Source organism: Cervus elaphus, chromosome 9, assembly GCF_910594005.1.
Source record: "Cervus elaphus chromosome 9, mCerEla1.1, whole genome shotgun sequence".
NCBI lineage: Eukaryota > Metazoa > Chordata > Mammalia > Artiodactyla > Cervidae > Cervus > Cervus elaphus.
The window spans coordinates 67,988,165-68,012,974 of NC_057823.1; the positions used below are offsets into that span (position 1 = coordinate 67,988,165).

At 37.3% G+C, this 24,810-nt stretch overlaps 1 protein-coding gene across 1 annotated transcript in view; it reads left to right on the plus strand.

Moving 5' to 3' along the window:
* Positions 1–24,810, plus strand: part of LOC122700810 (serine/arginine repetitive matrix protein 2-like) — a 157,103-nt gene that overhangs the window by 125,581 nt on the left and 6,712 nt on the right. The window contains exon 5 of the mRNA XM_043913852.1: positions 22,797–22,903. Within this exon, the coding sequence (XP_043769787.1) occupies positions 22,797–22,888 (92 nt within the window). The 3' untranslated portion in view covers positions 22,889–22,903. The remainder of the gene's footprint in view (positions 1–22,796; positions 22,904–24,810) is intronic.

Here is a 24,810-nt window from a genome sequence, read left to right on the forward strand (position 1 = left end):
TACATACGTTTTTATGTATGTTTAGGCTCACTCTATGCTGTGCATTTTAAAATATTTATTTTATTTTTTGGCCACTCTGTGTGTCATATGGGATTTTAATTCCCAGACCAGGGATCAAACCTGCACCTCCTGCATTTGAATGCATAGAGTCTTCACCACTGGACCACCAGTGACATCCCCTGTGCTCTGAATTCTGATAAATGGTTGATGTATATCCATCATCACAGTATCAGACAGAATAGTTTCACTATCCTAAAAATCCCCTGTGCTTCAATTATTCAAAGTTTCCTGTCTTTTTTTTTAAAATCAGATACATAGTTTGCAAATATTTTCTCTAAGCCTATAGCCTATTTTTATATTTTAATTAAAAAAACTTTGAGGTTATTATTTTTTTTCTTTCAAGCATTATGCTTTTGGTGTTGTATCTTAAAACTCATTGCCAAACCTGAAATCACCTAGACTTAAATGTTTTCTTCTAGAAGTTTTATATTATTATATTTTATGTTTAGGTGTATGATCCATTTTAAGTTAACTTTGTGAAAGCTGTAAGTTCTGAGTGTAGATTCAGATCTTTATATGTGCCCATCCAGTGGATCCAGAACTATTTGTTTAAAAGACTGTTCTTTCTGTTGCCTTTGTTCCTCTGTCAAAGATCAGTTGAATATATTTGCTGTCTCTATTTCTGGCTCCCTTTTCTGTTCCATTGATCTATGTGTCTGTTCTTTCTCCAATACCAACCTGTCTAGATCATTATAGCTTTATAGTAAATCTTGAAGTTGAGTGGTATCAGGCTTCCATGTGACTGTGTTTCCATGTAAACTTTAGATCAATCTGTTGATGTCTACAAAATAGCTTGCTATTTTGAGGTGATGCTTTTATATTTCAAAAATAATAATTTGTAAAACATTCATGATTCAAAAGTCAAATCTGCAAAACACACATTTTTGTCCATTCCATTTTTTTCCTTTCTGCCCTGAGTAGATAAATTTCAGTACACACATACTACATGTATATGTGTGTGTTTGTATCTAGAAGTCAGTGGCTGTTTTGCTATGACTTTGTCAATAGTCTTTTCAAACTTTTGGATTTTTTCCAGTCTGATAGGTGAGAAAACAGCATCTTGGTACAGTTTTAACTCACATATATTTTATGAGGAAAGTTTAACACATTTTCAAGTGTTTAAATACTACTTGCATTTTATTTTTTAATTTTTCTGTTCATCTCTCTATCCATTTTTCTATACTGATGTTTTTTTCTCTATGTCGTAACTCCTTATTTATTCGGGATGGTAACCATTTGCCAGCCAGGTACACTGCAAATATTTTCTCCCATTGTGTCACTTCAGAAGATTTATATTGAAGCTTGTAGCAAATATGAAATTTTTCATTCTATGATTCCTATGGGAGGACAGTCTCTTTATCAATTTATAATAGTCATGTTCAGTCCATATGTTTTGGTAGTTTGAGACGACACTTTCTTTCTCAAAGGTTGAGCGGGAAGAAAGAAATCGCACAGGTGGTTACATGATTTCTGTCTCCTTCCTTCATCCAGACCTGCCCAATCAGACAGTGTGTCCTTTCATACACAGTGATTCTTTTGGCAGTAGAGTAGGGTATTGTCCACTGACACCAGTAGGAATCTTTGGGGGTGAGTGAAATAGATTCTGATAGAAGAGCCTCCACGAGACTGGACTGCTGGAACAAATGTCTGCTACCCCATTGTAAAAGTCTGCTTGAGAATGAAATCCCAAAACAGGAAAAGAAGTAAAGAGAGATAAGTGAAGAAAGAGAGAAAGATACCCGAAGACAATAATTGAGCCTCTGGATCTAGCTGTTCCTCCCATCTAGACTACTGTATCAGATGAGCCAGAAAATTCTTTCCTTGTGGTTAAACTAGTTTGATCATTTTTTTAAACAACCAGAAGATCCTGAGTAAAGCAAAGTTACATGCTTTCAAAGAATGTTTGTTAGTCTAGTGGTGGTGGGTAGTGTTAGTTCAGATGGGCAATTACATAATCATGCAAACTAACTGACACAGAATTGTAATAAAATTAGTATAGTAGCACAAAAAAATCTTCCAGTTAATGGGTAAAAGTATCTGATTAGGTTTGTTGTTAATTCAATTTTTTTTGTAACTATGAAACAAAATAGAAATTTCCAAAATATTTGCATGTTCCTCTGTAAAAATAATTAATTGAGTATCAGTGCATCATTTATCTTCACGCCCTGTTAACATATTAATTGTAACGATGCCTGATAAGTTGTTTTGAGTCTTTTCCCTAAACTGATTTCAAGTTTATAAACTCCAAGTAAGAGGTTTCAGTTTTCTGGGTATCATTTATGCTTCATAATCACCTTGAAAACTGTGTGTTTATATTTTCTTCCTCTTCTCAAATAATCAGCTTCCATCCTCAAAAATGGATCTGGTCAAAGAGAGAAATTTGTACAAAGAAATAGTAGCTTATGTGAGGATTATGCTATAAAGTCTAGGCATAAAGTATAAGCACATATACTCACATTTGACCTTGAAAAACATATCAGAAGTTTCCATTTGGAAAGTAATGAATTGCCTGTCAATGAGACCATAGCCAGTGTTTCCTTCAGTTTTGGATTGAGTGACTAATTGATTGAATCCTAGATAAAATACTTCTGGATCTAAGGGGCATACTTTAGGAAAAAATCATGCCATTAAATACAAGAATGTACTCACATAGCAAGAATGCTCACATTGAGATTAATAGCAAATTTGTGTATTCTGAATTGTGCACACACAGGGGGTATGCTCACTGAGCCCATCAGGTAAAATGGTCCTCATTTAAAAAATTGTCTCTCTCTCTCAAGTGTATGCAGTTGAAGTCTCAGTGTGTATATGCGTAAGTGTTATGGGTTGGTTTTTTGTGTCTCTCACAATATGTATATTGACACCCTGACCCCCAGTGTCATGGTATTTGGAGATGGGTTTTTTGGAGGTAATTAGGGTTAGATTGAATGATGAGAGTGAGGCCTTCATGATGGGATTAGTGGCCTTACGAGAATGGATGAGAGATTTCTATTTCCCCTCATGTGTACACTGAGAAAATGTCACATGAACACACAGTGAGAAGGCGACCATCTGTAAGTCAGGAAGAAAGCTTGTCCCAGAACTGGACTATGCCATCACCTGATCTCAGACTTCCAGCCTGCAGAACTGTAAGAAACACATTTCTGTTGTGTAAGCCCCCTGGTCTGTGGTATTCTATTATGGCAGCCCAAGCTGACTAAGATGAGTGATGAGAATTAGCTGAACTTTTGACTCTTTCCTTCTTCCCAGTCTGAGAGTGGAAAGGTTCTGGGAGGATGACTTCTGACTTGATGCAAGACTGTCTGATTCTCATTCCCATGCATGTAGACCTAGGAGTTAAGCAGGTAGAGGTTGAGTGGGGATGCTACAGTTAGGATGTGACATAGCCTCAGGGATGGGCCTGCATGTTTGAGTCTTGGTGGCTTCCTAGGTCTTGGTCGTGGCATTCACAAAGCGCCAAAATACTTCTTCCCTTGACTTAGTTCCACTGAGCACTATATGTCCTTCTATTAAAAATTGAGCCCCCAGCTCCCTTCCATACATACAGTTTGGCTCCTGCCAACTTGAATTGAGTTTCTGTTTTATTCAAAAGACCCTGATTAATCAGCTGCCACACCTTGAACAAACACAACCAGTTATTCTTAGAGTGGTATGAGTATCTTCCTGTAGAACTGAGATTTTGAAACTCAAAATTAATTTCCTCTGCAATTTAGAATAAATGACAGTACACACACACACACACACTCACACACAGACACAGACACACACACACACTCAGCTCATAGAGGCCTGGCTTTTCCCGTGGGTCTGTGTTGTTCTTTTTGACTTTCCCTTCCTTCTTTGCATGTAGCCCTGCCCTTTCAACTAGAAGTTTCTCACTTTTCTGTTTTTCTAAAGTCTTATATATTTTTAAAATGTACATTGTGCTGTACTTCCCCTCTTCATTTACATTCTCTGTTTTCCTTAATTAAGTCATCCCTGTACTTAGTAAAAACTGGTCTGAAGCACATTTGTTAATTGCCAGAGGGTGTTGCTAAGGCTTACTGTATGGTTTCATTTTTATAAACAAGGCTGTTTATAACATGTTAGAAGAAAGTCATGACTCAGAGATGCTGGAAAGAGATGTTATGCATTAATAAAAGTCCTTTTTACAGTGATGAAAGGAAAGCAGATTATTTGATAGTAAATGGAAGAGTGGGAAGTGACCTTACACCGTTGTCATTCAGTCACTTCTTAACTGCTTTCTACTGAAACTTAATTGAAAAAGCTTGGTGCCACCATCCCTTACATTATAAATGCTGCCAGCAGCACAGAATATAAGTTAAAGAAGGACAGTGACTAACATAAGTTTGCATACTCAGTTAAAAACATCATTATAAGGAGCATTTTCATATATTACAAGAGCATTATAGCAATGGTTAATTCTGGGTTATCCATTCTATTCCAGTTGATATCTAAGTGACAGTTAGTTTACCGTTTGGTGCCCCCTCTGTCTTTAAAATGGGGCAAACTTGCCTTGACTTCAGTGAGATGATACATAGGAAACACTTGGCATGGTCATTTTTCAGTTTATAACTATGACCAGATTTTTGCCTACATATTCCACATACCTGCTGCCTTTTATATAATCTTTTTAGTTTAGTGATTTAATGATGGTAATATAAAGGTGTATATTATGTGCTTTCTTCTCAGTGGGTTTTGAAGACACATTAAGGGGTCACGTTAAAAGGTCAACCACCAGTTTTACAAATAACCTTCCTTTTCATTTTCATTTTGCCCAAATGAAGTTATAACAGTGAACAATTTTATTACAAACTCTTTTCTCTGTAAATGTGTAGCCTTTCACCCCACTTAACCTTCAACTGGAAAATAGAGCTTAGAGACATTTCATAGTTGTAACCATTCTGGTGATAAGATGGGAGACTTTTAAGAAGGTATCAAATGGCTTTCTGTATTTCTTACAACCTCCTGGGAGACAGAGGCTAAGAGTCCTTGGTAAAGCTAATTCATTATCTGCAAACCCATTTTTCATGCCAAACCAGGGTTCACAGAGGACTAGGAAACACTCCCATCTGAATGATAGTGACTCTTCAGGGCCTTACTGGCTTTCTCTAATCTTTGATGTCCTTCGGTCTGGAGGGTTCACTTTTCTTGGCTTCTTGCCTATGTGCTTTGGTTCAAATAGGTTTACTTTTTAAAATTTCACATATAAATCTGGGAATAAAGGAACTTGGGGTTTTCTTGGTTGGTTAAGTAATTAGCTTTGTGGCCACCCATGAAAGAATGCCTGGACAGTGAAGTCCACATTCTAGGGGTCATGTCCAACATGAAGTTGTAACTACAGCATTGGAACCTCTCTTAAGAATGTTACTGATGATAACTTTTAGTAATTGGAGAAAAACATAGAGTACTTAACTGTATCATGGCATTTTCCCTGAACATAGGAATTTTGTGATGTTAATTCTATAATTTCTAACTCAGAGTACATACTAATCTGTTGACCTCTTGCCCAGTTAAGTCAGTATAAAAATCAGAAATCAGTTACTTTTTAGTGGTCTCCTTAAGATATTTTAATAATAAAGATTTTTTAAAGTGAGTAAAATTCTAAAATGAAGGGAATATTCTTTTCTCACTCTCTGAGTCTTGTATGTATTTATTGTGCTAACATACACACTTGTAGGTTGGTGGAGCCTTTTCTGGCTGTATCTTTGTGTTTCATCCATCCTCATTATTTGTGGTTTGTGAAGGACTTTCGTCCACATCCTCTTATGTTCTGATTCTTTATGAAACATGGAGGTTTGATTTTTAAAAGTCATTGGTCTTAGATCACCAAATTTTTGCTTCTAAGAGTTTACACTTATTTTGCCAACAAACCCACCATTGCTGTCTTATCATACCATAGCTGTCCCTCTAAGGGAATTCATTCATAATTTTCTGAGTAACACGGAATAAGAAGATATGTAAAATAATATTTTCCTTCTAATGCTGCTGATTACTTAGATCTTTTTTATTTCTCCTAGCATCCCGTCATGTAGGTAATTATTTTCTTGCTTTGTTTTTTTATTCTTTTCTATTTAACCTTTGTACCTTTCCTTCCTGAGCTGCTGGTAACTCAGTTTGATTTTTTTTTTTTTTTTGCTCAAAAAGAATTTCCGTTGTTCTCAATCATCTTTGTTGATTTGATAACTTCAAAGGCACAAATTTGAAAATATGAAAAATAAAATTATGGATACATAAATCACTCACTTTTATGTACTTTATTTGTACTATCCTTTTTAAAATTTTACAAATTTATTTATTCTATTTTTAGTTGTACTGGGACTTCATTGGTGCACACAGTCTTTCTCTAGTTGGAGAGGTGTGCAGACTCGTCACTGTGGTGACTTCTTTTGTCACAGAGCATGGGCTGTAGGATATGTGGGCTTCAGTAGTTGGGGTGCATGGGTTTAGTTGTCCCATCACATGTGGAATCCTACTGGACCAGGGATTGAACCTGTATCTCCTGCATTGGCAGGTGGATTCTTAGCCACTGGACCACCAGGGAAGCCCTATTTGTACCATTCTTAACGAGAACAGCTACTAACATCCTTGGAGTATTTGCCATATCCTAATGTCTGGCCTGCATATGTGTTCTGTGTGATTGTGCTCTTGTGTATGGATGTGTGTACTGTCTGCAAGTGCATACATTTGTGAGTGCATGTGTGTATGTGTGTGAGTGACATGTTTCATTTCTAAAACAGTTCTATGAAGTTTAATAGTTATTATCCCCTTTTTTATATAAGGAAACAAAAATTCAGAGTAATTAATTAATTTAACCAGTATCACATACCTAGTATGCAGTGGAATCAATACTCAGAATCATGCTTTTGATGATGACACTACTGCCTTGGTGCTTTTCATTTTGCATCATGACACGGTTGTTTGAGGACAGGTTTATCTCACTGTAGTGTATTAAAGATATTGTGGATTCTTTGACACACTTCTCATTGAGTGGTTGGATCTATTTTCCCATTCCTCCAATTTGAACTTGCCTGTGACTATGGCAGAAAGTGAAGAGGAACTAAAGAGCCTCTTGATGAAGGTGAAAGAGGAGAGTGAAAAAGCTGACTTAACACTAAACATTCAAAAAATGAAGATCATGGTATCCAGTCCCATCAATTCATGGCCAATATATGGGGAAACAATGGAAACAGTAAGAGACTTAATTTTCTTGGGCTCCAGAATCAATGCAGATGGTGACTGCAGTCACAAAACTAAAAGATGCTTCCTCTTTGGAAGAAAAGCTATGACAAACCTAGACAGCATATTAAAAAGCAGAGACATTACTTTGCTGACAAAGGTACATCTAGTCAAAGCTATGGTTTTTCCAGTAGTCATGTATGGATGTGAGAGTTGAACCATAAAGAAGGCTGAATGCCAAAGAATTGATGCTTTTTAACTATGGTGTTGAGGAAGACTCTCGAGAGTCCCTTGGACCGCAAGATCAGGCCAGTCAATCCTAAAGGAGGTCAATCCTGAATATTCATTAGAAGGACTGATGCTGAAGCTGAAGCTCCAATACTTTGGCCACATGATGCAAAGAGTTGACTCACTGGAAAAGACCCTGATGTTGGGAAAGATTGAAAGCAAGAGGAGAAGGGGACAACAGAGGACAAGATGGTTGGATGGCATCAGTGACTTAATGGATGTGAGTTTGAGCAAGCTCTGGGAGATAGTGAAGGACAGGGAAGCCTGGTGTGCTGCCGTCCATGGGGTCACAAAGAGTCGGACATGACTGAGCAACTGAACAACGAACAACAAGATGACTATGAAAATGAAGCTAGGGCAGTTCTGGATCTCACCTTTAAAAGGATTTGTAGCTACCACTTTGATCTCTAGGAGTTCAGAGCCAGTGTGTAGAGGTCCATGGACCCTGAGATCCCTTGCTGTGAGGAGCTGTGAGCCACATGTTCCATGTGCTACGTTGTGTCCGACTCTTGCAACCCCACGGACTACTGCCTGTCAGGCTTTTCTGTCCATGGGGTTTCCCAGGCAAGAATACTGGAGTGGGTTGCCATTTCCTTCTCCAGGGGATCTTCCCCACCCAGGAGTCAAACCCAGGTCTCCCACAGTGCAGGCAGATTCTTCACTATCTGAGCTACCAGGGAAGTCCCCTATCCTTCTAAGGTTTCTCTGAATTCTTGGTTATCAGAATTGCAAAATATTTAATAATAACTTGTTGTTTCAAGACACTAAGATGTAAAGTGTTACAGAAGAATAGATAATCAAACCAAACATTCACATTTGTGAATAATACACTCATTAGAAATAGGGATGCTATCTCATCATCTTTTATATTTCTTGCTTCTATTTTAGAAGAATAACACAGTATCCTTCTTGCAGTTGCAGCTTGATTAATTCTAGTTGATTGCATAAATGAATGCATGGAGGGAAGCTATTGAGAAGATAAGCATAATCTAGAGCTCAGTTCTAGATGGTGTCAGGGGAGACAGACAATAAAAATACTCTCAGGTGGTCAAGGGTACAAATAAAGAAAATAAGGTGGGATAAGAGGAGATTTGTGCAGAGACCACATTAGGTAAGTTGACTGAGTTATGCAGTACTTGTATGCCATGTGGACTGTGGTTTTGATGCTTAAAAACCAAGTATTTGGCATCTTTGTTCTCTGTTTCCATACATCCCTGGATCAATGGCATATTCTGTCTCAAGGCTAGAAAAGGGATGATGCCAGAATAAAATGGAAACTGGTGGAGAAGGCATTGGTTAGGATATCATTCAACAAAATAATCTCTGAACATGGACATTCTCAGACTTCCAAGCACTTGCAAGTGATGTTCTCTCTACATTGAATGTTCTTCACTATCGAAAGCTCTCTCATCTTTTTCTTGTCAAGTTAAATGTTCCATTTCCAGACACATAAATCTCTTCCTCTACTGTGTTACAGATCTTTGCTTTAATAGCACCTCTCTGTAATGCTTGCTCATCCTCCCTAATATAAAAGATGTTTATATAGCTTTCCCCCAGTTATTTGAGAAATCAGTGGAAGTACGATGTGTGTCTTACCATCATATCCAATATAACACTTACTGTAGTGTTTTCCAGAAGAAGATGCTTGATAATGCTTGTTAAAAGCAAGAAGCAGAGGAAAGAAATAAGGAAAAGGCCATACCTCCCTAACTTTATTTATGTAGGTTTGGCCCATAGAATGTATCCAATAAATAACTGATGAATGGGTGAATGAGTGTGTGAATGAGTTAATGCATGGCTAATACAGCACCATTTTCAGTATTTTTGAGCATGAACAATTCATTTTTTTTCATCATAAAATCTCCCCTATTAAATTCTTAAAGGCAAATATATTTCTGCAGATAGTGAGTAGTCCACATTAAAAATCTGGGTATCATATTTTTCAAAATGTATGTAAAAGATTGAATTACCCAGTGTTGTAAAACATAGTCACCAGATCATGCCCTTAAGTTTTGTACTTTTAATTCTGTTAATGTTTTAATGGAAACCACATTATTCCAGTGTGAGAGCTGCTCCTGGGGAGTAACTGGTTTTAGAAGCTAATATTTATTCTCTCCTTTCTCCTCCACTTCCTCCTCTCTTTCTTTCTGCTTCCATCCCTCTCCTCCTTCCCCCCATCCCACACCCACCATCAGAATACAATCTATTAACATTTAAGTTCATTGACTAAATGTTACTGAAAATGCTAATTTTTTAACTCTGACTATCCCTGATTTAAGAAATAATTTATGCTGTGAAATGCCTTAATGTGAGTCTCTCTCAGATCTGTCTGCCCCTGTATCTACCTCTCATTTGTCTGTTGGCATGCTTGTCTATTCATCTATCTGACTAATTTAGTACAGTCCAAATAAAGAATTGAGAAATACTGTTTTGTGACATATGCCTGTGGTCTCTTCATAGGGAACAGCTTACTTAAAACTGTGCTTCCTCAGGTAGGTTTCTGTAAAGTATTGATTAATTTGGAGGATGTAAGGTATTAACTGTGCAATTCTTATGTGAGTAGTTATCGAGATAACATGGCATGAGATGTAGAGTATGTTAAAAAGACATCAGATATGTTGTCTTTGGGTTACAGTGGAAATGTATTCGCTTTATATCATTCTGTCATGTCAGATGGCTCTAAACATAACCCTAATCAACAGCTCATATGTCAACTCTCGCTTTTGAATATCAAAAGTGACAGAAGTACATGTTAGCAAAGGTACAAAGCCAATTTCTGATTGAATGAAATAAAAATGACCTTGAATGAGTTGACACAGTTAAAAAAATAATTAATGAGTCTGATTCAATACGTTTAAAGAATTTAGCCAGAGCCTTTAAGCTGGGACATTAGAATGAATGACCATTATCCTTTGCTATTTAAATATCAGGAATCAAATGCTTGTTTGTTGTTTGCTGTTTGTTTAATTGGTTGGTTTCTGGCTGTAAAGAGAACATTGTGCTCATCCTAATTGATTAAGTGCCTTGTTTCTCCATATTCTTTAATTTTGGATTCAAGGCTTGTATGTAATCCATTTGATGGTTTTATTTGCTTTTTTCTGTAATGTAACTTTGCTGACTAGGAATTGGTTTACTCTTTCATGTCTGAAGGCTCTGATAAATTGAGGAGCTTAGGCAGACAGCTCTTTTATCCAGGAACCCTTACTGGGCTGGTGATATTGCTGAAACCTGCCTAGACTCAAAAAAAGGCTCAGGGAGGGATAAGAGTCCTGCAGGGAGGAAGAAACGAGGGAAATTTTTTTGCAGTGACCTCAAGGGAAAAAAAAATGAATTTACTCATGCAGAAGTCTGTGCCAAAACGAGAGGATGAGAGTAGGCCAGTTCAGCCTTGGCTGATGAAAGGATGGTGAACTGAAAAAATGATCAAAAGTGACATTGTGGGCCAACTAAGAAACATCAAAGGAGAGTATACTACCGATCAGTCATGGAATTCACTGACTACCAGGGAGCAGCTCCATGAATGTTTGCTGAGTGATCATGTAGAAACTGTAGTAGGTGGTGTGACAGATGCAGTGATAACACTTGCTGGGTGTGTCTTCCCCTTGCTGTTTTCCTTGACTTTGCTGTTCTCCTTCCTTTCCGTGGATGGAACCATGTCAAGCACAGTCTAGGGGATATAATGATGCTGGAGATGTAACTCTGGACTTAAAGGAAGTCTCAGTGTGACGGAGGATACAGAAGTAGAGCTGGAAATGTTTATCTGTATTTTTTGTTTTGCTTGAAAGAAGAATCTGGTAAAATCACAGGAAATCATTGGGGTGGAGAGGCCTTATTACATTAATAAATGAGCTGTGATTTTTATTATTGTCAAAAGTTATCTGTTCTATCTGATTTCTTCTATTTTTAAGTGCCAATTAGTTAGGAGCTTTACTAATTACAGTTCCAAGCAGCTGGTATATTTCTCTTTCTGAGAAAATAATTTTGCATCCTGCCTTTGCTTGTCTTAGTCACACATATCAACTTAAGGATTTGACTTACAAATATGACATGAATATGGCAAAATATAGTCTGTTCTTTGGGATTAATATAAAATATTTTTAAGATCCACATCAGTTAAATGATCTGAGCTTGTGAAAAGACTGTCTCATCAGCTTTCTGGAGTATCAGAAGTGTACCTAGGGAGTTCATTGTGTTCTTAGATGAAAGAGATGAAAGAGAAAGGAGTTTGTTGTGGGGTTAAAGCAAAGGCAGTTTCAGTTGTGAGCTGACATCTGGGTGTTTTTTTTTGTTTTTTTGTTTTTTCTGTATGCTTTGAGCAGTGTACTGTTAGAGGGTCCTATCAGTGCATTGGCCTTTTATGTGTCAAGACACATCAGCCAGTGGAGGAATACAATGTTATGACCAACGCTCATACTCAGTGGTGACTTTTGATGGTTTGGGGGTTCTGGTCCTGGCAGCCTGCCTGCATGCTAATGAAAAGTAGCCCCAGTGCTACTGATACATAGGTACAACTCATGATAAACCACTATCCCTTTGCTTGGAAAGCTCTTCCCTGTGTTTTCCTCATCAATCAATCATTTTGGCCTCACAGACATCTGCTGATTTTACCTGTCTAGAATCCATTTCTCCTTCTTTCTACACCGCCTTTATTTTGCTTCAGAGAATCATTTCTCTCTCAGTAGGAACCTGTGAGAAATAGTGTAACCTGGTGCTGAACTTGGGTGCTGTCTAGAGGCAGACTTCTTTGAATCCTAGCTCCATCAACACTAATCCCATAGCATTTGTAACCTTGCCCATCATCTGTAGTGACCATACAGTAAGTCTCCTACATACAAACTTTCAAGTTACGAACTTTCAAAGATGCAGTTTTATTTTGGGGGGCTCCAAAATCACTGCAGACAGTGACTACAGCCATGAAATTAAAAGATGCTTGCTCCTTGGAAGGAAAGCTGTGACAAACTTAGCATATTGAAAAGCAGAAACATCACTTTGCTGACAAAGTGCCATGTAGTCAAAGCTTTGGTTTTTCCAGTAGTCATGTACAGATGTGAGAGTTGGATCATAAAGAATGCTGACCACCAACGAATTGATACTTTCAAATCGTGGTGCTGGAGAAGATTCTTGAGAGTCCCTTGGACTGCAAGGAGATCAAACCAGTTAAAGGAAATCAACCATGAATGTTCATTGGAAAGACTAATGTTGAAGATGGAAGCTCCAGTACCTTGGCCATCTGCTGTGAAGAGCTAACTCATTGAAAAAGACCCTAATTCTGGGAAAGATTGAAGACAAAAAGGAGAAGGGGGTGGCAGAGGATGAGGTGGTCACATAGTATCACTGACTCAATGGACACGAATTTAAGCAAACCTCGGGAAATAGTGGAGGACAGAGGAGCCTGACATGCTGCAATCCACAGGGTCTCAAAGAATCAGCAGGACTCAAAGAAAAGCGCCTGAACAACAACAAAGATATGAATGTGCGTGTCCACCCTTGTATACCAGCTGTTGTACCGTACTACTGAACTTCTCAAGGTATTGTACTGTCAGACTAAAAATGTTTTCTTTGTGTATGTGTGTTTGTTTTTTATGTATGTATTATTTGTGTGAATAGTATTATAAACCTAGTACTATACAGTACTATGTAGCCAGTTGTGTTAGTTGCGTACTGACTTTGTTGGGCTTATGAACAAATTAGATGTACAATTGCGCTGTCAGAACAGAACTCAAGTGTCTGTAGGGGACTTGCTGTACTCATTTGTTCTTACTGATCTACCTAGGTCTGTTCCCAATCAACTGAGCTCCTTAGGAGCTCCCTGAGTTGTCATTTTCACGTGGGCAACCTCAGCTGTTCGTCCAGAGCCGAGAACAGGATAGACACTCAGAGGATCAAATGAGAGGGCTGCTGTCCTGTATAGTCACACAAATTACTGCAGAATAGGTGTGGCATTGTTCTTGCTTCATCTGTACTCTTCAAAGTTGAGTGAAAAAATATTTTGATATTTTGATGTTTGGAGAAGTATGTCTGCTTCCACCTAAAAATAACGTTAACCATTTCTCAGGCTGCTTTTTCCTTGTAATATTTTTTTACCCTAGATGTGCTATAACTTGGTGTTCAGATCACTGAATGAATGGAGATGGTTTAAGGAAGTCCAATCCTTTGAAAATTGCTCATAGATATGAAACTGTTGTGATATTACCTTCAGTTCAGTTCAGTTCAGTCGCTCAGTCGTGTCCGACTCTTTGCGACCCCATGAATCACAGCACACCAGGCCTCCCTGTCCATCACCAACTCCTGGAGTTTACTCAAACTCATGCCCATCGAGTCGGTGATGCCATCAGCCATCTCATCCTCTGTTGCCCCCTTCTCCTCCTGCCCCCACCTTACTAGTACTTAAATGTTTTTGTTTGCTGTAAATAGGGTCTTTTCAGCAAGTTGAAGACTTGTGAACTCATACTCTTCATGTTTTTTGGCATTTGAATTCATGATGGGGACTTCTTAGTGAGTGGGATATTTATCATTACATTAGAGAACTATTGTGAGATTATCTTAAAAGAAGCCTTTTTCCTTTCCCTATTGAGGAGTAATGTCGAAGAGGAAGTAGAATGGGAAAGATGAGTCTATGAATTTCTCTTGTAGTAGGAAAGTTAAAATATATTTTGTTGAAAAAGGTCCTGGCCAAATGAATGAATATTGACTGTAGAGAAAAAGAAAAGTGAAGGTGAAAGAAATTTAGAAAAATTATAATTCTTCCCTCTAATGTGAAGGGCTAACAAACTTTCTGCATACTCCTTTTATTTGTTGTTTATAGGTTTTGAACTAGTGATGTTTCATATCACAGACCCTGAATCATATCACTGCATTTTTAAGTGCTTGAGTCAGAGTTGTCCATGTAATAGAGGACAAGTGCCCACTCATATGGTCTGAATCTTGATTTCAGAATGACAATTTTCTTCTTGCTCTTATTTATATTTTGCATGAATTGAGAGATGCCCCTAATAATTCTTTCTTCTCTGACTTGAGTTGATTTCATCCGGGATTTGGTTATGCTAAATGTCCAAGATTTAAGACTGAAAGGTTTCCAGTTATGATATAATGAATATAAGCATCAAGGAACTGAAAATGATAGTAGTACTGTTATGTAAGAACTTATTATTAGCATGCATTAATAGATATTTAATAAATTGAAAACTCAGTGGTTAGATGCTTGGATCTCATCTTATTTAGCTTTTTTAGAGAAGAAAATGTGTTTTGAGCTCTTTAGTCTTGCTGTAACTGTGCTGTAACAAAGCAATTTTAGTAGAAAAAATGGATTTGGAGCACAGTTTCTTGTTGAGTTTTATAGAATTTGTAGGTTAGAGAAAAAAAATGCCTTGCTGAAAATGTGTTTGCTTCTCTGCTTACACGTTCTCATCTTGGTGCTGATGTTATTTGAACAATTGTCTTCATGCCTTTTTACCTTCCAATAGTTAGGAGTAAAACGTTCATTCTCAATTTCTGTTTTGTTCTTGTGCCTTTAAAAACTTGATTAAAAGTCGGCAGGTTGCTCAGAGTTCTAAGTGAATAGACATTGTCATTAGCTCTTCGGTAATGTTCTCTGTGTTCTATAAACCAAGTAATCAGGTTTAGCTTGTAGTTGTTGTGTCAAAGTTCCCAGAAAGTTTACTAATGAAAAACAGAAAGGCAATATATGCCATTGTAATGATCCAGTGTTTTCTTGAAAATAATTAGAAAATAAAAACTTTAACCCCATGTGCCTCTGACCTTAGTATCCCCAGGTTTCTCTCTGTCATTGTTTCAACTATTACAAGTCAGGGTGAATTAACTAAGGTCGTGTCTATATCAACATTTTAATTACCCAGTGCTGTTGTTGGCTTGTTGAAATTGCTTTTATCTGGCAGCTTGAAGCACAGCAAAGTTATAGTAGGGATAGCAACTCAACACTCGATGACTTCTTGATGTATGCTTCTTGTCATTGGATGACTGTTTTTTAACATTTATAAGAATACATTATATTTTATGATTAAAAAAACACTGGCACATCAGAAGGAGTTTTTACTGTTTGGAAACTTCAGTGGTTTAAGGAATTATAACATATCTCTAAAATAAGAGTTCCTTAATGTAAGCACAGCCCCGACGGTGAGAGGCTATTCTGTACATTGCAGGAGTTTTAGCAGCATCCCTGTTCCTGATTCATTAGATGCCAGTAGTGTATGCTCTCCCTGCCACACCCCAACTGTGACACTCAGAACATCTCCAGACATTGCTAAATGTCTCCTGGGAAGGCAGGGGGAGATTCACCCTGGGCTGAGAACCGCAGCTCTAAATTATAATTTTATCCAGATTTTATTATGTTATTTCATTTTTGTTACCCTTTGTTATGACTTAGATAATCAAGTTTCATGTAGTTTTCTCCTAAGAAGTTATTCTTTCTCTTGGATACAGAAACAAGTTTTAATTTGTACTACACTTTTGCCTAACTAGCTCAGCTTCCCATATTTGTTTAAGCTGGTTTGAGTATAGGTAGATTATGCTGATTCAACTTTTGGACACTATGTTTAAGCTATTAAGAACAAAACAATAAATTCTTTCTAGATGAATAGTGAAAATTTTTATTAATAGTAATATTTGAATTGGAACCCAGGGTAAAGTTGCTCTAGTGAGGACCTTCCCATATTGATGTGTCCCCTTATCTCAATATGAATATCATGTATCACAGAATTTCATTATTTTAATATAGCAGGAAGATTCATTATTATAATGATGGCTGATACCAAGCACTGATTGTGCCAGGCAATGTAGTAAAGCTTTATTTATATTGAATCATTGAATTCTTATAAATACCCTGAGGCAGGTATTATTGTTGTCAACTGTTTTATGTAGAGAGACTAAAGAAACTTTAGAAAAGTTTATAGTCACTTACCTAAAGTCAGCTATTGTTCTCGGAGGGCACTAGGACTTGAATCAAGAGTTTCCTACTCTTGAAGGTTCTGCTGTGAACTTGTGTGCTGTTCTGCCTGCCACTTTCTGTTCACTGTAGCATCCCCTCAGGCTTATCATTCTGGTACATTCTAGACCACCTTTAATTGCCAACATAGACATGTCTGCCTGAAGGTTTTCTTCTGACCCCTTCTTAGACAGTCCTACAAGTCCACACTCAAGGCAAGCAATTTCAGAGAATTAACACCTATCGCTCCTTCAGCAACTTTCAACTAATGACTGTTAGGAGAGGTTGGTACATACCTTGGATTCCCCAACCTTAAGGTCAGATAGTTCTGAGGCTACTACACTGGATTCCATACTTGCCCAGAAGCCTTACATCCATTGTGGTGTGTTTGCTTATTACAATAGCCTTTATTAGTTGCCTTTCCTCTCTCACTCTCTTACCAGTATTTCACTTCCCAAGTTGACCACTTGCACTGGAAACTTTACCTCAGGGTCAGCTTCTGGAGGAATCCATACTATGCTGGTTATGTTGCCAAAACTTTACTTGGATGACGACGATGATATATGGTTGATTTTTAACTCCTACTAGAATTCTACACTAATGGAATAAAAACTTATTTTACATTTATATACAGTGGTGGAATAGTGCTTCGGGTATTTTCAGCTAAGTGTGTTGCAATGTGTTTCTTATGTTGTAATATATTCATATATTACATTAAAATTTAATCTACCAAAATGTATAGCTATATGTTTAACCTAAATAAAATGCCGTATGGAGACTCAGTCTTGTTAACAATCAGTGCAAGAAGGCTTTGATGACTGGAATTTTTTAATAGTTTTATTTGTATACTGTTTCAATCTGTAGTATCTGAATAGACACTGTATTTTCTTCTACTTCCTTGAATGACTCTGCTAGATATTGTAGCCTGCTTACTCTTAAGATGATTAAAATCAATTACAGGAAACAAAATGTGTACTCTTGAAGCAAACTAAAAAATAAGATAAATAGTAATAACATGATTTTTCAAAATTTTGCAGTTTGCAAAGCATATTCTTATATTGTGTTAGACAAACTGACTGTATAATGGAAAGGTTCTTAGGCAGGAATCCTGCTCTGTTTGTTTCCTAGGGCTGACATAACAAAAAACCACAAATTGAGTGGTTTAAAACATCAGAAATGCATTGTTTCACAATTTTCGAGGCTAGAAGTCCAAAATCAAGGTGTAGGCAGGCTTATGTTTTCTCTGAAGCCTCTCGGGGTCGATCCTTCTCTGCTTCTTTCTACTGCTGTTGGTTTACCAGTAATCCCGGGCGTACCTTGGCTTGTACATGCACCACTCCCAACTTTTATCTTCACATGGCCTTCTGTTTGTGTCCCTGTCTTCACCTGACCCTCTTGTATGGACACAGTTTTATTGAATTAGGAGCTCATCCTATTCGATAGATCTTATCTTAACTAATTACATCTGCAATGCCTTTTCTCAATAAGGTCATATTTGGAAGTACTGTGGGTTAGAACTTCAATCCCTCTCTTCTTTTGGGGGGACACCATTTAACCTGTAATACCTGGGTTGTGATTCTTTTTTTGTTTGTTTTTAACTGGCCACTGATTGCCTTGGGCAGATTCATTAGCCTCTCTGGGCCTCAATTTCCTCATCTATAAAAGAGACATGGTTAGAATTTCCAGTTCTGAAGTTGTTGTTGTTTTTTTTTACCGAAACATCTTGAACTATAAGCAGAAAAATCATTCCTAATGCTTTGCTGTCTTATCCATCCAGATCCAGTAAAATCAAGGGAGTTGGCCAAGGCCATACTATTTCTTGCTGGCAGATGGTGGATTAGAGTCCACCAGTACTCTTTCCCCATATCAAGTAATTTCTCTACATGACAGTCTCCTTTTAAGTGTGAACAAAACAGATAGGAACAGCTTTGATTGACTGAACACATTCTAAGATCTAGATCAATTCAGTTAAGTCGCTCAGTTGTGTTCGACTCTTTGCGACCCCATGGACTGCAGCACGCCAGGCCTCCCTGTCCATCTCCAACTCCCGGAGTTTACTCAAACTCATGCCCATTGAGTTGGTGATGCCATCCAACCATCTCATCCTCTGTCGTCCCCTTCTCCTCCTGCCTTCAATCTTTCCCAGCATCAGGGTCTTTTCCAAGGAGTCAGCTCTTTGCATCAGGTGCCCAAATCTGATCTGTGAACCTCAATTCTCAGGGTGTGCCTCAATCACCTGGGGCCTTTGAAATGTACAAACACCGGGCCCAACCATCAAGATTATGATTCATGTGGTTTCAGGTAGGGCTCAGGCATTGAAACACTTTTTTAAAGTTCTCCAGGGGACAGTAATGTGCAGCCATGGTTGAGAACCCTTGATCTAGGTGATCTACTAGACACTTTTTATATGAATTAGATATACTCCTCACAAAAATCTTGAAATATGTTTATTTACAATCTTTTATCTGATATCAGATTGATGAATTAAATAAACATGCTATATTAAAACAGTAAGCATTTAATTTAAATCATGTGAATGTGCACACACTTACCATTCTTTATTTATACAGTTAAAGCCTTTTCCTTGAGGATATGTCTGTTAATTGGGACAGAGTGTTCTTTTTTGCATCTACCATATCCATATGAATCATCTTTGATGTTTAGCTTTGGTTTCTTACAGTGGAGCAAGAAATTAAGGTAATTAGAAAGAGTTTTACTACAGACCAAGGTGGAGTACTAGGGCTGGGGTTTACTTTCATACTTGAGACAGCTAACATACAAAATATGTGAAACAAGGGCATTCAAGACACTGGATATTAAACAGTGAATGATGTTGATCCTTAAGAAACAGGAAACAAGTTGGTAAGCCCTGCCATTGTTCCACTCCAAGCCTGGAGTGAATTTCCAGCCTGACGTTCAGGGAGAGAAAAACCAGAACCAGAAAAACCAGAGAACAGTCCCCCAGAGTTGAGTATATAGTAGTGGATGTCCAGGAAGGTCAATAAAACTAAACCTTGTGGGGTAGAGCACTGGACTGAAGAGAGCTGCAGAGAGAGGGAAAATCTCCAGGGATCTTCAGTAGACAAGTACATGAAAATAGTTGGAACTATACTTCATATTTTTTTTTTAAGATTTTAAAATTTTATTTAGTTCAAACCCCTCCCCCCATATACTTCATATTTTTAAGAAGTAATAGAAAAGATTGTTCATGTTCACACATGAAAAAGTTATATACATATACACATACATACATATATATATATGTAAATATATCCCAAACTTGTAGACACAGAAATTGAAATGGTGCTGGTAAAAATATAATGTGTGTAATTAACTTCCTCATTACCAAATAAAATATTAATTAACCTAAAAATATAGCAATAAAATTAAATCTATCAAATATGAAACACAGACAAATATACCAACCAAAAAAATCGAAACAACACATATGCTCATATACATATACTAAAAATGTAAGTTGTCAAAAAAGTCTGGTTCAAAGATAGAGACTAGTCTGGATGTAAAAACTAAAATCCAGCTATGTGTTGCCTACAGGAAAACCACTTTAAATATAAATGCACCAAAGGACAGTCCAAAAGAAAAAAATAAGCTTAACTTTATCATAGATAAGAATTCTGCTTTTTGAAAGCCACAGTTAAGAAAGTATAAAGACAGGCTTGAGAGGGAGTAAATGTTTGTAGATCACATATATAAGAAAGGTCTTTTATCCAGAATTTATTAAAAAATTCTTAAATCTTAATAACAAAATAGTTTAAAAATGGGCAAAATATTTGAATAGTCACTTTCACCAAAACATATAAAAAAGGCAAATAAGAACATCAGAAGATTTTAATTTAGCCATTAGAGAAATGCAGATTAAGAGATACCACTAGGCACCTATTAGAGTGATTAAAATTTAAAAAGAATGACCATACCAGTTATTGGTGACGACATACAGGAATAGAACTCACAACAGAGCTCTCATACATTATCAATGAAAATCTAAAATGGTACAAATTTTGGAAAACAGTTTCGCAGTTTTGAAAGGAACCATAACTCAGGCATTGTTTACTCAAAGGGAATAAAAATATCTGTTAATGCAAAGAGTTGTACACAGATGTTCATGACACCTTTATTTGTTTTAGACAAAAATTGAAAACAACTCAAATGTCCAGAATCAGGTGAATAGATAAACAAGATGTGGTGTATCCTTCAAATGGAATACTAATTAGCAGTAAAGGGAATGAATTACTACACAGAAAAACATAGATAAATCACAAAATAAATAAACCGAGCAAAAGAAGCCTACCAAAAATAAGTATATATTTTATGATTCCATTTATTTAGAAAAAAACAAAAAGTCTAGAAGATGCAATCTGTAGTGACTGAAGCAGCCCACAGAATTGCTAGGAAATGGACGAGACGGGGAGGAGTCCTGGGAGGTAGAGGCAGCAGGAGAGATTCCAAAGGGACATAGGAAACTTTGGAGTGTGATGGATAGGTTCTTCGTGCTGATTGTGGTGATGCGCATGCATCTATGCATGTCTCTCACTTACCAAATTACACTGTTTAAATATATGTAATTTGTCTTACGTCAATTATACCTCAGTAAACCTGTTTTTAAAAACAGTTTTGAAACCATCTGTGTGCAGAAGCCTTCTAAATTTTATAGTCTTTTATAAAGCTGTCTATGTCTAATTTAAGAGTACCATTTTATAAACTCACCTTGATTGAGTCTTTATGAAATATTGAACTTAGTTTTTGGCAAATCAACTCTTTTCCCATTGGAAATACATTGTTTCATGTAATAGTTACATTATCTAATTAAGATAGCAAGCAAAATTTAAGATATGCTAGCAAAACTGGCCTAATCTATGTTGAGAACAAGCACAATCAATACATGGGAAGTGATCAGAGACTGTCTGAGCAGAAGAGGCTGTGGGTCTATTAGAGCCATTTTCACTATCTGTCTGTGGACCAGTGACATTAGCATCCCCCAGAAGCTTTTTAGAAATGCAGAACCTCAGGTCCTGCCTCAGACCGTATCAAATTTCTTAGATGATGCTTATACACATGAAAGTGTGGGAAGTGTTACATTTGAGAATAGCCTGTTAAGCTCTGAGAATTCCACATGTTATGACCATCTGGCAATACATTATTTTCTCATGGAAATGGAGTTTAATTCCAAATATTAAACAGAAAGTGATTCACTTATTTTCTACTGTTAAAATATTTTCTTCAGGTCCACCTTTATTAAGGTAATTCACATTCATTAATAGTCATCAATTTTACATAAACAATTTTTGTGTCCCTTTGAAATTATTGCCTTACTCCTATTCTTTGGCCTTTGCAATCACTGATCTGCTTCTATCACTATAGTTTTGCCTTTTCTAGGATTTCGTATAAATTATATTACCTTGTATATAGTGTTTTGTATTTTTTCACTTAGCATGTGCTTTTGGGATTTATTCATGCTGCTGGATCAGTAGTTTATGCCTTTTATTGCTGAGTAATTTGCCATTGTATGGATGTACCTTAGAATTGGTGGTGGGAGGCAAACCTGAACCTAGTGTTTAGGGTACTTGCCAAGCACCATGAGACCCTATGTGGTTACAGAGGCTACTATAGTTGTGACCTTAAAAATGGCCCCCAAGTTAGAAACATGGATCCTCGCGATGGGTATAAGCACTTGTCCCTATCCCCCAACTCCAGGTGATAGTCACATCTTACAATAGGAAGATGACCTGGTGATTCACTTAGCCCAGGGCCATCAGAATCCAGAAGGTTCCCTGAAATTGTCAAAATCTTCAGATTGCTGGCCATTACGAGGTCACTAGAAACCCCCCACCATACATTACGGTGCTCTTTGGAGAGGAATATGAAGAGGGAGAGACAGAACAGTTTACTTGCAGTGCTGAATATTTACCTAAAAATCTTTACATATTTTTGCATGCGGCAAAGCCAGTGGTTTTCTTTCTCCCTAGTAACATGTGTGTAAATGCATGTGAGAAAGATCAGACCAATCAGTAGGAAAACAAAGATGTGACATTTTCTAAAGAACCCTGTCACACAGTGTGAATTTTGGACCAATTTTCTTCTAATAGAATTTATTTTAGAAGGTTATCTGAAAACTCCAAATGGTTATGTCTTGCTTTTAACTGACAATCCCAACCTTTAAACTTTTTTAACCTTTTGGTACATTTCATCATTTTAGAAAGGTTGCATCTTGGTTTCATCATGATTTTTAGTTGAGAAACTTTGACAAACCTCACATCAAACTCGAATGTGGTCTTATTAATAGTTACTTTTCCTACACTCTCTCTTGCAGTGATTATAATTAGCCACTGGACAACTGTATCAGAGGTAGCAGTTCAGTACCAAATCAAGAAAGATAAAAGTAATTGGAGGATTTGCAATTAGGATACTGAATTTCAGGTATGTCTTTGAAAGATTCATTTCCTTTTTGTAAGTCGTTGCAATCTCATTTCACTAGGGAACCTTGCAAAGTATTCTTGATGAAATGCGTGCTTCATGGGAATCATTCTTTTCTTTGTATTTGGGTGTACTTACTTAGAGGCTCTCGAGAGATTCACTTAAGATTTTCAAGTTTTCTGCATTAGATATTTTTAAAAAGCACAATAAAATCCAGGGAATATATCTTTTGAAGTGGAAAGTCTGAAACAAAAACAATTTGAGGACTGTCACAGACAAAGCAACTAGAGCCCTAAAGTATAATTCAAGGTTTTTATAAACTCCAACTTATAGGTTACTCTTTGACAAATAAAAAATGAGTTCTGAGTCTGGAGGTGGTTTAATGTGAGAACTTAAGCTGAGGAAAAGAGTAGAGAATCTGAAGGTGTGGAATAGCTAACACATATGCATTTTTCATTATGCATATAAATACACATGCAAATATAGATAGTTCGTTATGTAGCCAACAAATATTTATCAAATGCATTTAATGTGCCAAACCTAGTCCTTGCCGTTATTGAGCTTGCAGTATAGTGGGGAATGACTTATAATAGATAAGCAATTAAAATAACTTTGATGAGTATTATGATCACAATTGTACCTGCTTATAGAAGAGCTGACTCATTAGAAAAGACACTGATGCTGGGAAAGATTGAAGGCAGGAGAAGGGATCGACAGAGGATGAGATGGTTGGATGGCATCACTGAATCAATGGATATGAGTTTGAGCGAACTCTGGGACATGGTGAAGGACAGGGAAGCCTGGTGTGCTGCAGGTCATGAGGTCGCAAAGAGTCAGACATGACTGAATGAGTGAACAACAACAGCATATAGGAATATATACCAAGAGGAATGAACGTGTGTCCTTCAGGTTCTTTCTGCTTCACTTTAAATTCCATAGGAGAAATATCTGAGAGCCGGAAGATTTTACCTGCAGGTGGGGGTTTCTCCAGTTCCCAGATGGAATCCATGATTTCCTCTTTCTCCTGGGTGCCTCCTACAGATTGTTTTTCCTCTAGTGAGAATGTCACTTCCAGGGTCCCATAGATTCCATGAGTCCTGACGTGGCACCCTCTTTCCCCCACCCCAGCCTTATGTTAGGTAGATAAATAACCAGAAACAATAATTAATAACAATATCATATGGCATGTTTACTTTATACCAGCCACGATGCTGGTATAGTGCTTTACAGAAGAGTACCATGGTATACACATTTAACTACATGTATTTGCTGCTCCCTCCAGCCCCTCTCAAGAAAAGGAGACAGAAATAAAAATGTAAGCTGTATGGGTGATGCTGCTAGCAATTTTTCTCAGTGAGTCTTGACCCCAGAGAGATGTGTCTTAGGAAGCTTGGCACATTTTCCCTGGCACTTGGCACAATTTAAACATCTTGCTGAGAATCCTGTGCAGTTTCTAGGGTGCAAATGATATTTTGATCTCATGCAAGTTTTCACTTTATTAACTAACTTTTGAACATAGCCCTTGATCTTCACACCCTACATATTTGCCTTATTTCAGTTGATTCTTCCAGAATTTCTCTAAGATAGAGACAAGCTATGATCTCTCTTTTAAGGAAAAATGGAATTGTGGCTGAGAGGTTAAAGAACTTGTCCATGTATTTAGTAAGTGGCAGAGAGAAGAAACACACCCAGCGTGTGCTCCCTGTGATACTACCTTCTTGCTGTCAGCAGTTTTTAAGAAACCTGGAGATATTTGGTTGGAACCCTCGTGGCGAGAGAAAATCCAGAAAGGAGGTTCCTGTGGTATCATCATGTCAGGAAATGATATCAGGGAAGCAGTGAACTCCATCTTTTTTGTCGAGAAGTTTTGAAAGATCCTTGGAGAGAGCTGAATGGATCTTGGGGTGGAC